Source organism: Gorilla gorilla, chromosome 5 (assembly GCF_029281585.2).
Source record: "Gorilla gorilla gorilla isolate KB3781 chromosome 5, NHGRI_mGorGor1-v2.1_pri, whole genome shotgun sequence".
In the NCBI taxonomy this organism is placed as follows: Eukaryota; Metazoa; Chordata; class Mammalia; order Primates; family Hominidae; genus Gorilla; species Gorilla gorilla.
Window position 1 is genome coordinate 175,094,445 of NC_073229.2, and position 12,229 is coordinate 175,106,673.

General features: G+C 41.2%; 2 protein-coding genes across 10 annotated transcripts in view; both read left to right on the forward strand.

Annotated features, from left to right (window-relative positions):
* The window catches only part of MTHFD1L (methylenetetrahydrofolate dehydrogenase (NADP+ dependent) 1 like), a 236,490-nt gene that overhangs the window by 60,052 nt on the left and 164,209 nt on the right, over window positions 1-12,229 (forward strand). For all 9 annotated transcript variants that reach the window (XM_031012156.3, XM_031012157.3, XM_055390853.2 and 6 more), the window contains exons 11-12: window positions 557-730; window positions 10,605-10,741. In XM_031012156.3, coding sequence (XP_030868016.2) covers window positions 557-730; window positions 10,605-10,741 — 311 coding nt within the window. The remainder of the gene's footprint in view (window positions 1-556; window positions 731-10,604; window positions 10,742-12,229) is intronic.
* On the forward strand, window positions 6,602-9,496 carry LOC129534288 (ADP-ribosylation factor-like protein 4A). Its single transcript, XM_055390856.2, is given in 1 exon segment — window positions 6,602-9,496. A coding segment is annotated over 1 exon segment (738 nt). The 5' UTR covers window positions 6,602-8,624; the 3' UTR covers window positions 9,363-9,496.

The following is a 12,229-nucleotide window of genomic DNA, read 5'->3' on the forward strand; positions in this document are numbered from 1 at the left end:
GAAATATGATTTTAGACTGTAAATAGAGAGGGGGAAGTGTGGACACAGATAAAACGAAATAGCATTTCCACATTTTTTCTTTTTTTTTTGTACTTAATCTCTAATGTGATAGTAATGTTCACATTTTTGAATAGCCAAGAGAAACATGTGGCCAGCCCGATCGGAGATTATTATGCAATGACCCTCTATTCATGGCTAATGAATACCATGATGGCCCATACAGAGCATTTTGCTCTGTAGTCGAATCACACTTGCAGGAGGGTTTTGGACACATTATAATATACAGTTCTTGTCTGTATGCCATAGGTGTTATACTTCCACCTGGACACAATTCTAGGATCTTTGTGAGTTTTTTGGAGTTGCATTTCTAAAATGATGCACCATTTTCTCATACACGTTAATTATTAGCAGTTGTGCTTATTACTGCCTGGGAGAAAGGACCCCAAAGTAATTGCATTGATTTCATTGTTGGCATGATGTGTGGCTGTTTTCACTCCAGTTGTGACCACCTAAGCTGAGAAGCCTTTTCTCTCTTTCGTATTGTCTTTCCCCTCAGTGACATTGAGATTTCAAGAGGACAAACTCCAAAAGCTGTGGATGTCCTTGCCAAGGAGATTGGATTGCTTGCAGATGAAATTGAAATCTATGGCAAAAGCAAAGCCAAAGTACGTTTGTCCGTGCTAGAAAGGTTAAAGGATCAAGCAGATGGAAAATACGTCTTAGTTGCTGGGTAAGACACCGTCTAACATCTACTTGATCAAGCAGACATATTTACAAAACTCTTCCCTATTTATCTCTCTCCTCGTACCCCTTAATCCATCCTATTCTCACATTTGACATTTCGTCCATTTCATTTGGCATTTCTTTATTTGGTGTGAGATAAGTTTTTATTTTCAGTGCAGAGCAAATTAGTCAACTCTACAAAATATAAAGTCAAACAAGTTGCAGTGCTTTATCTTTTGTTTCTCATATTATGTTGTTATTACCCCTGCTCCCCCTTGGCTTTTTGAATTTCATTTTTCATTATAAAAATCAAAATAGGAATTGAAAGTAAAATATTTTGAACGGAGCAGTTTGTTTTGTGCGTTCTACTTGAAATATTTTCATGGAAAAGGTACAGATAATCATATGAAACATGTTTTCCTGTTAATATCCTTGATCTTACTTATATATTCACATTTCAAAAGCTCATTATTTCCCTTTTTCTGCATTTCAAAACTAATGTTGGGCCATTTTCATTTGTGTTGGTTATTTTATAAAAGACAAATTCATAGTTTTTGTGAAAAGGAGTGTTTGCCTTTTTCCCCTTCTTTTTAAAAAAAGAAGTACATTCACTAGCTGAAAAGATGATAGAAAGCAAGGGATTTCAAATATTTATTCAGTGTGACCTGAGGGAACATCATGAGACGATATAAATTCCTTTGCTGCCTTGAAATTTCATTTCAGTGACTATTGCTTATGATGTATACAAAGCTTCAGGCACAAAACCTATTTGTCAGGCAGAGACATTTCTTGTAATTGGAATTGACTCCTAGGTAACTTTGTTTTTTATGTATTTAATTATTAATGTAAGTGCTTTTTTCTTTATTTCTTTTTCTGGTTATAAAAACAATGTAGTTTCATTGTAGAAATATTCTAAAAATTCAGAAAACAGAAGTGAAAAAGTAAAACATCCCAAACCCAAGCACTCAGAGGAAACAACTGTTGACCTGCAAGGACTGTTTTGACGCTGATAGAGTCTCTCAGCCATGAGGTCACACTCACATGCTATTGTGTAAGCAACCTGATTATTCAAGCATATGTGGCATACTGAGCTCCATGTGAGTGAATATTGAGCTATGTCACCATTTTTCATGACAACATAACATTCCATCACTCACATCCCAGATTCTTTTTTTTTTTTTTTTTTTTTGAGACAGAGTCTTGCTCTGTTGCCAAGACTGGAGTGCAGTGGTGTGATCTGAGCTAACTGCAAACTCTGCCTCCCGGGTTCAAGCGATTCTCCTGCCTCAGCCTCCCAAGTAGCTGGGATTACAGGCATGCGCCACCATGCCCAGCTAATTTTTGTATTTTTAGTCGAGATGGGGTTTCACCATGTTGGCCAGGCTTTTCTCGAACTCCTGATCTCAAGTGATCCACCCACCTTGGCATCCCAAAGTGCTGGGATTACAGGCGTGAGCCACCGCACCTGGCCACATCCCAGATTCTTAAACGTGTTGGGGAAGCAGGGGCTGGGGGAGTAGCAAAATGCCCAGGATGAGGGTGGAGATCCCATCTTACACATCTTCTGGCACCTCTAGTTCCATCAATAAGTGCTACCCTGGTAGTTCTGAGTGTTTCTAATTGTCCAAGTGCACTGATGCAGAAAAATAATTTGAACATAGAATAGGGATGTTCCACAACTTACTTGACCAATTTTCTATTGATGGGCAATTAAAGTGTTCCCAATTTTTGCCATTTTAAACTGCTAGAATTAACAACCTTGGGCATGTGGATTTGTGCATCTGTTTAATTATCTCCTTAGGAAAAATCCCCGGAAGTGAGTTCAATTATTTATAACTACAAATAAAGCAAAAATATTATCCAAAACAGGCCAAGCGCGGTGGCTCACACCTGTAATCCCAGCTCTTTGGGAGGCCGAGGCAGGTGGATCACAAGGTCAGGAGATCGAGACCATCCTGGCTAACATGGTGAAACCTCGTCTCTACTAAAAATACAAAAAAATTAGCCAGGCGTGGTGGCAGGCACCTGTAGTCCCAGCTACTCAGGAGGCTGAGGCAGGAGAATGGCGTGAACCTGGGAGGCGGAGCTTGCGGTGAGCCAAGATCGCGCCACTGCACTCCAGCCTAGGTGACAGAGCAAGACTGTCTCAAAAAAAAAAAAAAATCACCTCTTTAATGATATAGTGATTTCTTCAAATCCCTTTTCCCTCCTCCTGTCCCACTTTCCTGTCCTCCTCTTTCTCCTTCTCTTTGTGTAGCTTTTCTTTTTTTTTTTTTTTTGAGATGAAGTCACCCAGGTTGCAGGTTGGCTCGCTGCAACCTCCGCCCCCTGGGTTCAAGCAATTCTTGTGCCTCAGCTTCCCAAGTAGCTGGGATTCCAGGCATGCACCCCCACGCCTGGCTAACTATTTTTGTATTTTTATAGAGACGGGGTTTTGCCACATTAGCCAGGCTGGCCTTGAACTCCTGGCCTCAAGTGGTCCGCCCGCCTCCTCCTCCCAAAGTGCTAGGGTTACAGGTGTGAGCCATCATGCCCAGCTTCTGTAGCTTTTTTGTAAGAGGGACAGACAGCCAGGGCCTCTCTGAATCCCTCAGCAGTTGGCATTGTAAGGAATTCATCCTTTGCTCCACACCTTGGTTGCCTGTGGCTTCACCCTTCTCCCTCAGGCTTCCAGGCTCACTGCAGTTAGATTCCTGAGCCCCTTTCCAACCTAGAACCCCAAACTTAATGTCCCCATAATCGAGTGTGGGAAAGTTCCTGGCTGAGGGGAGGGGTTGGCTCCACCTGCAGGCACCCTCTGGGCCCAAACCCTGCAAGGAGCTGCCTCTGGTTAGATTGGCTCCGGGGTCTCTGAGTTTAGGGCACAGTTTAGTCAGGGTTGTTTTATGGCAGTATGCTTGATGCATATTTGTCTGCAATTAATAAACAAACTCTTGGCCATTAAGACCTTGAAAAAGCATTTGATTTGTGAAATTGGTTCCTTTCTTCCAGGCTTCAGATGATCTTGGTAGGTGGGTTTGCAGGCTTTCTCACCCTGTTCAGATAGGAACACTTAAGGAAAACTTGGTAGGATGTGTTGTCTGTTTATGAAGGAAGAATCCTGCAGCAGATTTTCTTATCCAGTCCCTGTGCTTTACTCCATTTTGGGCTTGTCAATAAAATCAGAAATCCAGATATGGATGGCTCTGACCTTAGCTTGGAACACAAAACTGATACTTCTAAAACAAAGCTGTGATGATACTGTTTTCAGGTTCCTTACTTGTAAACAAAGCTGGGCCTCCAGCCTCATGCTGGAGAATGCTAGCTAGCACGACTGCCTGGGGTTACAGCCAATGCAGTCCATGGCCAGTAGAACATTTCTCCACGCTGGCTTTTTGCTAGCATTAATATGTATAATCAAGCTGAAATTGGCCTGCCATGTTGTAAATAGAAAAGAAGACTAAAGATGAATTTTCAAGAACAGATTAAACACCAAGGGATCAACAATTCTTTTTCTGAAATTCTAAGTTTCTTTACCTAACAAAGACCTTTGAAGGAACAAAAATTAAATGGCCTGTCTCTTTTTTTTTTAACTGTAGTGGAAAAAAATAACCGTGCTGGTAAGATTATGATATATGTATGCATTTGTGGCAGAGCTTGAAGATTTTTAGGAAATAGCCACACTGGATTCTATAAGGGAAGAATGAACAGCCCCTTCTCCCCAACACAACAAATGATATATTTTTTAGGGCTGTAAACTGTCATCAGTATCTAATCCTTTAATAGCTGAATATTGATATCAGTTTAGATCACAGGCAACTATTTTATCGATAGCCTAAAGTGGGCCTGGCATGATGGGTTGTGCCTATAACCCAGTTACTCTGGAGACTGAGGTGGGTGGATCACTTGAGGCCAGGAGTTCAAGACCAGCCTGAGCTGCATAGCAAGACCCCATCTTTAAAAAATACAAACAAACAGCAAAAAGCAGCACTGGTTTAAAGCAACATTTGTAATCTAAAGTGAAAAGTCAATTTGAAATAAAAATCATCTTCATATTTTTACATTTGACCAGGTCAAGCGTTAGGGGGAAATGACTGTTATCAAACCATTATATGCACTGTTGCAACTTCTTTAAAAATATAAATGACCCCTCCATTAAATGGAGAATTATTTCCTTTTTCTAAAAGTCTTTTCTAATTCTGAAAATAATATTAGCTTATTGTAAAAAATGTAACATAAAGTAAAAAGGAGATAACTAGGTCTCTCATAACTAAATATTTTATTTATATATTCATCTTTTTACACATTGAGATCATGCTATAAATATCATTTTTGTCCTGCCTTTTTCTCTGAACACTGTAACATAAATCTTTTTCCATGCTTTAGAAGAATTCAAATACCCAAGTAATTTTTAAATAAAACTAAATAACAATATATTTGTTATTACATATTTTAATTTATATAGAAATGTGATTTAAATATATCAGCAATGGGATTAAAATATAAAACAATGAGATTTTTTAAAATCTTCTATTATTAATAACTCAAATGCAGAACAGATTAATTCTTTTAAAAAGCCATTCTTCAAACTTTAGGATTTCTTATTCAGTCAGAATCATCTGCATTTCATCAACTACATATCGCATGGTATTTACACCTACACATCACTTTATTTGCTTTGCCTGACAAAATGAAAAGTATTGGGAATTGTTCAGGGAAATATGCCAAAAGAATCTTAGGGACTCATGAGTTTTACATATTTTCCCAGTTACACTAATGAAAAGGAATTTTGTTTGAGAACTTGACTTGGAGTGCAGCTGCAGTGCATTTGAATCTCAGTCTCCATCAGGCCTGCACCCATTTCTGTGCAGAAGTTTCTAGAATTTCCCTGAATTGGTTGGACAGAGCAGCTAAAAATGCAGCCCAAACTGATCTGGGAATAGACTGAATTTCACATTAAAGAAAAATTTGAATCATTCACATCATTTCATCTTTTTTTTTTTTTTTTTCTGCAGAGGGCCAAATACCCGATTGGATTTTTAAAAAATGTTTCAACCCTTTATTTCGGTACAATGTAAAAAAATCTGACTTTTCTATGATTTGGCTTTTCTGCCTTGAGTAACTATTTAAATATCTGTGAGATTTTCTTTTATTTGTGCTACTTCCAGAACAAAACAGAGGTATTTAGAAGAAACCGCTTCCCACAGGGCCTTTGAACCGTTTATCTAAGTCAAGTGTAATGAGAAACATAACCAAATGCACCGTGGGGTTTATTGTTAGATAATAAAAGGCTTAAAAAGCCCCTGGACCCTAAAGATGCCTGGGATGGATGATTTATGTTCATATGCTACTTGAGCATGTAGTTTTGGAGTGCATGGTGAGGCCCATGGCTAATGGCAGTGGTGCTATTCAACAAGATTCTGGGTCTTTAGAATAGTTCAAAGTTTTACCACTTCTCTCTGGATAAGCCATCTTTTTGACCTTTGAGTAAATTATAAACTTCTTTTCAGATTGTGTCCAAATGGTCACAGGTACTTTGACAATTTTTACTGTAACTGCCAATAAATAATACTCATCTTAAAAAAGACATCATTCTGGCAGGGCATGGTGGCTCACGCCTGTAATCCCAGCACTTTGGGAGGCTGAGGTGGGTGGATCACAAGGTCAGGAGTTTGAGACCAGCCTGGCCAACAAGGTGAAACCCTGTCTCTACTAAAAATACAAAAATTAGCCAGGTGTGATGACGTGCCTGTAGTCCCAGCTACTCAGGAGGCCGAGGCAGGAGAATTGCTTGAACCTGGGAGGCAGAGATTGCAGTGAGCTGAGATTGTGCCACTGCACTCCAGCCTGGGCAACAAGAGCGAAACTCCATGTGTCTCCAAAAAAAAAAGAGGAAGGGAGGAAGGGAGGGAGGGAGGAAGGAAGGAAGGAGAGAGAAAGAGTAATTAGATTACCTTAAGGAAAGAAGGAAGGAAGGAAGGAAGGAAAAGAGAGAAAGAAAGAGAAATTAGATTACCTTGGTGCTCATTCTTTTGTATATCGCCGTTGATGATTTGGAATCTGTGCTAAAGATGGGGGGAAAACTAAACCAAATTTTGATACCAAATACAGGAAGGAGGTGAAATAAGCTTTTTTATTGTAGCTCTCCTTTTATTGCTCACAATAAATACTTCCTACTTTGTGATTTTCCCGAACTGTATTAGTTGGCAGAAAGCTGAGCAGTCCTGTGTTTCTAATTAAGAATTGGATGGTTAGCTGGAGTTTTGAGGAGGTCATCTCTGGGCGTGTCTGCTTTTGGCTTTCTTGGGCAGCTATGCTAGCATATCCTTGGGAATGAAAATGTAATCCTTCATGTGACACAGTTTAGGTAAACCACGTAGTCCTTTGCAAACACCAAATGCTCAGTGCAGTACTTAAATGACACCATATTTGATGCCACAGTTTCTTTACAGGCTCTTCTAAGATTGTAATGCCTGTGGGCTTTTAACTGCCCTTATTGATGTTGTATCCAAGAAAACAGAAAATTGACTCCAAGCAGAAGTATTAATATCTTTGTATAACTTTCAGTCTTCACGTTGACCCCACTGCAAATCTGCTGTTTAGACAGATGCAGAGGTGACTGATAAGCCGGGGTCATGTGGCTTCAGGAGTCTTAGGTTTCTCCATGCAGCGGCATCAGGATAGGCTCACCAGCTCCTGGCCACAGCGAGTACCAGCGACCTCCTTGTTGCTGAATCCACCGACCACTCTCGGTCCTCATCCTGCTTCCTGCCTCAGTGGCGTTTGACTTTCCTGTTCTGGAAACAGTCTCATCCTTGGCCTCCTTCTGAGACTTCCTGTCATGTTCTGCCTTCTTCTCCACGGTCCTCTTATTTTTTGTGTTTTTAGAGACAGGGTCTCACTATATTGCCCAGGCTGGTCTCAAACTCCCTAGCTCAAGCAGTCCTTTTACCTTAGCCTCCCAAAGTGCTAGGATTACAAGCATGAACCACTGCACACAGCCGGGTTCTCTTATTTTATACTACGCCTTCTTAGTTTCCTTTTGGACTCTCTTCTTCTGACAACTCATTACAAGCAAATGTGCTTAACTCTTCTGTCCTTATCCCTTTTCTCACTCAGTGCACTGTCCTTGGGTGATCTTACCCATTCCGTGCTTTAAATGGCTAATTATAGTTATGATTTCCATCCATGGAGAACCTGGTTAAGTCAGATGGCTGGCTTTGCCTCCCAGCTCTACTGCTTACTAGCTGTGTGACTGTCGGCAAGTTGCTTACACTCTGTGCCTCAGTTTCCTCATCTATCAAGTGAGCGTACAAATAATTAACCCCATAGATATGAAGCATAGCACGTCTCCTATTAACTGCCCCAATCCACTCTCAGTTTTATCTGGTTAACATTTATTAATTTGCCAGGTCTCACCTAAGATGTTACTTCCTACAGGAAACATTCCCAGATGTTCAAATCTAGTTAGATCCTTTTTCCATGTACCCTCATAATTCAGTCTGACTGCCCTATTTCCCTGTCTTAGTGTTTGTCACATTTATTGTAATTGCTGATATATTCAGATCAGCTGGAAGCTCGTGAGGATAGAGATGAAGTCTGACTGGATCATCATTTTGTCCCCAGCGTCTAGCTCAGTGCCTGGTACATAGCAGTACTTGATAAATATTTGCTGAATGAATGACTCATGGAATTGTAGGGTATGATGACGCCTCTAAAGACATTCTTTCTTTGTGGTTACATCCTTAGGTTTTGTAGATCAGAAAACTCTATTAGATTTGTTGTGGTTGAGTATCCTTGACAACATGGCTGACAGGAACTCATGGAAGACCAAATTGTAAACCCTAATGACAGCCTTTAAATTTTTTAATGATGCTTGAGAGCTAAACTGGAAGGACGTGGGGTGCTTATCCCTCGTAGAAATGCCTGCCAATGCTTTCTCATTTGGACCCAAACTCCAGATCGGGAGCAGTCTTATAGCTGGATCAGCTACCAAGAGAAATTCTAAAGCAAGAAGAGAAAAGCATTTCAATTTGGGACATTTATTTGCACCTGGAAATGGGGAATGTGCTATCAGACCAGACTTCTATCCTGTCCAACCTGCCTTCATTCGGTCCTTCCACGTTGTTATTCTGGGTTTGGACTGTGCTGGAAAGACAACTGTCTTATACAGGCTGCAGTTCAATGAATTTGTAAATACCATACCTACCAAAGGATTTAACACTGAGAAAATTAAGGTAACCTTGGGAAATTCTAAAATAGTCACTTTTCACTTCTGGGATGTAGGTGGTCAGGAGAAATTAAGGTCACTGTGAAAGTCATATACCAGATGCACAGATGGCATTGTATTTGTTGTGGACTCTGTTGATGTCAAAAGGATGGAAGAAGCCAAAACTGAACTTCACAAAATAACTAGGATATCAGAAAATCAAGGAGTCCCTGTACTTATAGTTGCTAACAAACAAGACTTGAGGAACTCATTGTCTCTTTCAGAAATTGAGAAATTGTTAGCAGTGGGTGAACTGAGCTCATCAACTCCTTGGCATTTGCAGCCTACCTGTGCAATCATAGGAGATGGCCTAAAGGAAGGACTTGAGAAACTACATGATATGATCATTAAAAGAAGAAAAATTTTGCGGCAACAGAAAAAGAAAAGATGAATATCAATGTCTATTATATCTGTGTGGAGTAGGTTTTCTCTGGTCTGATTTTGACAAATAGAAGAGTGTCTACAGCGTGGTTTGCCTGTCTGCCCTCCTGGATGCTATTAAAGCTTTGTTTTGTTGAACAATCAGATGCCCAACTCTGTTGCCTTGTGGAAGATGAGTAAATGCAATGCTTCTTAAAGTGGTTTTTTCTCCCTACCCCACACATCTTTTGGTACTACCATTTGGGGAAGCCAAGCAAGGATAGTAAATTGACCAGAACACAGTTGTGGGAATTTGGCCTGAAGTTAGTGAAATAAAACTTTAAAGAGTGGAAAAAAAAATTTTTTTAACAATGCTTATGATGTACTAAAGAACAATTTTATGAGGCCTTACTTGGTAATGTAATAGGCTCTCTTCAATACCTAATACTGTGATGTTATGAACATGGGAACATTTGGTTTTGCAAAGTGTTGTCATCAACAATAAGATTCTCAAGAGCAGAAGTTTCCGCCATAGTATGCACAGGGCCTGTGGACTTTTTGAATATTTGAAGGACTGTCATATGGAAAGGGATCGGGCTTAGTGTGTAGGACTCCAAGAGCTAGGACACAACATGAATGCAGATACCTTCTCTCTAGAACAAAGAACTTTTGAACTGTAACAGCTGTCTGGAAATGAGTGGGCCACCCCAGAGGTCATGATCTTATCACCATCTGTGTTCAAGCACGGCAGGGAGAAGCCCTGGGCAGGGATATCTGGAAGGAGAAGGACAAGTGGGGACTTTAGGGTCCCTTCTAATCCTGAGAGTCTGGCAGTGCCCTACTCACCCAAGGACCGTTGAGCTAGGCCCTGTCCCCAAACCATAGGCCCTGTGCCCACACCCTGCCCCAATAAATGTTTAGCTCAGGAAGAACAACTGCTATATACTCATCAGCAAGAAATGCCCCACCATCAGCTGAATTATTTAAACCATTTTGATCAGTGGTTTTATGGCCTTTCTTGAAACTGATGTTGTTATTAGCACTGCCTAATACCTTTTCCTTTTTTGGTTTCTTGGTAAAGGTGTGTCTGTATCTTGACTTTAGCTTATGCCTGTCCTGTGTGATGTGAGTAGACCATAATAGCCTGAGAAAATTAAATTATGGAGTGCATTTTGAAATGAGCACCCTCAGATTTGATTCTGGTGTCTTCGGCTGGTTTTGCATAGGTTGTCTGGGAAATATTATAAAATTCACTTTCTCCCCCCAAACTCAGGATCACGCCCACCCCTCTTGGAGAAGGGAAGAGCACAGTCACCATTGGGCTTGTGCAGGCTCTGACCGCACACCTGAATGTCAACTCCTTTGCCTGCTTGAGGCAGCCTTCCCAAGGACCAACGTTTGGAGTGAAAGGTACTGTCTTTAACAACTAGTGTACTTTTCAGGGCAAAGTTGGGGGGAGAAAATTGTAAAAAGAACATTGTCAACAGATAAAGAGTTAAGACTTTTCAGGGGACCTGGTACATTTCTTCACTGCACACTCAGTACATAGTGGTCGCCCCATGTTTGTTCCCCCGGGCATGAAAAAGAGCAGTGGGAGCTGCCAGGGCTTCACTGGACGCCTCAGGAGCCTGTTCCTGGGGCTGTGTTGCTCAAGCCTCCCGCCTCGAGTGCGGTCTCCCATTTCATCAGGGCCTTCTTTGCCAAGTGATCTTGAAACACGGCCATCCATATCGGTGTTTGATCATCCCAGTCCTGGGGAAAGGTCTTTCCCTCTGCTTTAGTCTCGGCTCATTGGAGTTGCTGTGTGGGGCCCGCAGAGCTCTCTGGAGACGGACTGGCTGTGGACAGCGAGTCGTGATGAAATTCCTCCTTGGCCGTGGTCGGGCTGATATCTGGCACTTCCCCATTCATTACTCTTTCTTCCCTGATTTATCATGAAATCATTCCTTAGCTCACTTTACAGTGGTGTTTATTGCTGCAATTACAGTTTGTCCTTGGCACTTCGTGATTTTTTAAGAATATTGTATTTGTATTACTGTTGCACATATTAATAACGTATCTCATAAAGTACTGATAACGCGCAGAGTGTCATGCATTGTGTAGCGGAATGAACACTAGGGTTGGAGCGAGAACGCCAAGGTTTTGGTCACAGCTGTGTTTCCTACCGCCATGTGACCCTTGGCCACTTGAGCCAGTCACAACCTCTCGGAGCCGCATCTCTAAAAGTCCAAAATGCTGAGAGCGGCACCAGGCTCACCTAGTTGTTGTGAGGATCAAATGAGAAAGCACGTAAAGAACGAGGGCTACTGTCAAATGATACACACATGGGCGGTGTTGTTACTGCTTTAGGAAAGAGCAGTCCTTTTACTCTGACAACCAACATTTTGAGGGATACACAGCATGACAAATCTCACATACTGTTATCTGAAATAAATTGAAGTTTATAATTTACTCATTTGAGGTGGTTATGCGGTGGTTTGTTTTTGTTTTTGTTTTTTTTTTTTTGAGACAGAGTCTCACTTGGTTGCCCAGGCTGGAATGCAGTGGTGCAATCTCGGCTCACTCCAATCTCCGCCTCCCAGTTTCAAGTGATTCTCCTGCCTCAGCCTCCCAAGTAGCTGGGATTACAGGCGCCCGCCACCATGCCTTGCTAATTTTTATATTTTTAGTGGAGATGGGGTTTCATCATGTTGGCCAGGCTGGTCTCGAACTCCTGACCTCAAGTGATCCACCCACCTCACACTCCCAAAGTGCTGGGTTTACAGGCGTGAGCCACCTCGCCCAGCCACAGTGTATTTTTTTTAAACAAAGTTTTCTCAGATATGAAATCATATACAATTGATTTAGATAAAGTATAGTCACAGAGATCTAATAATAAATTATCAAAATATTCTCATA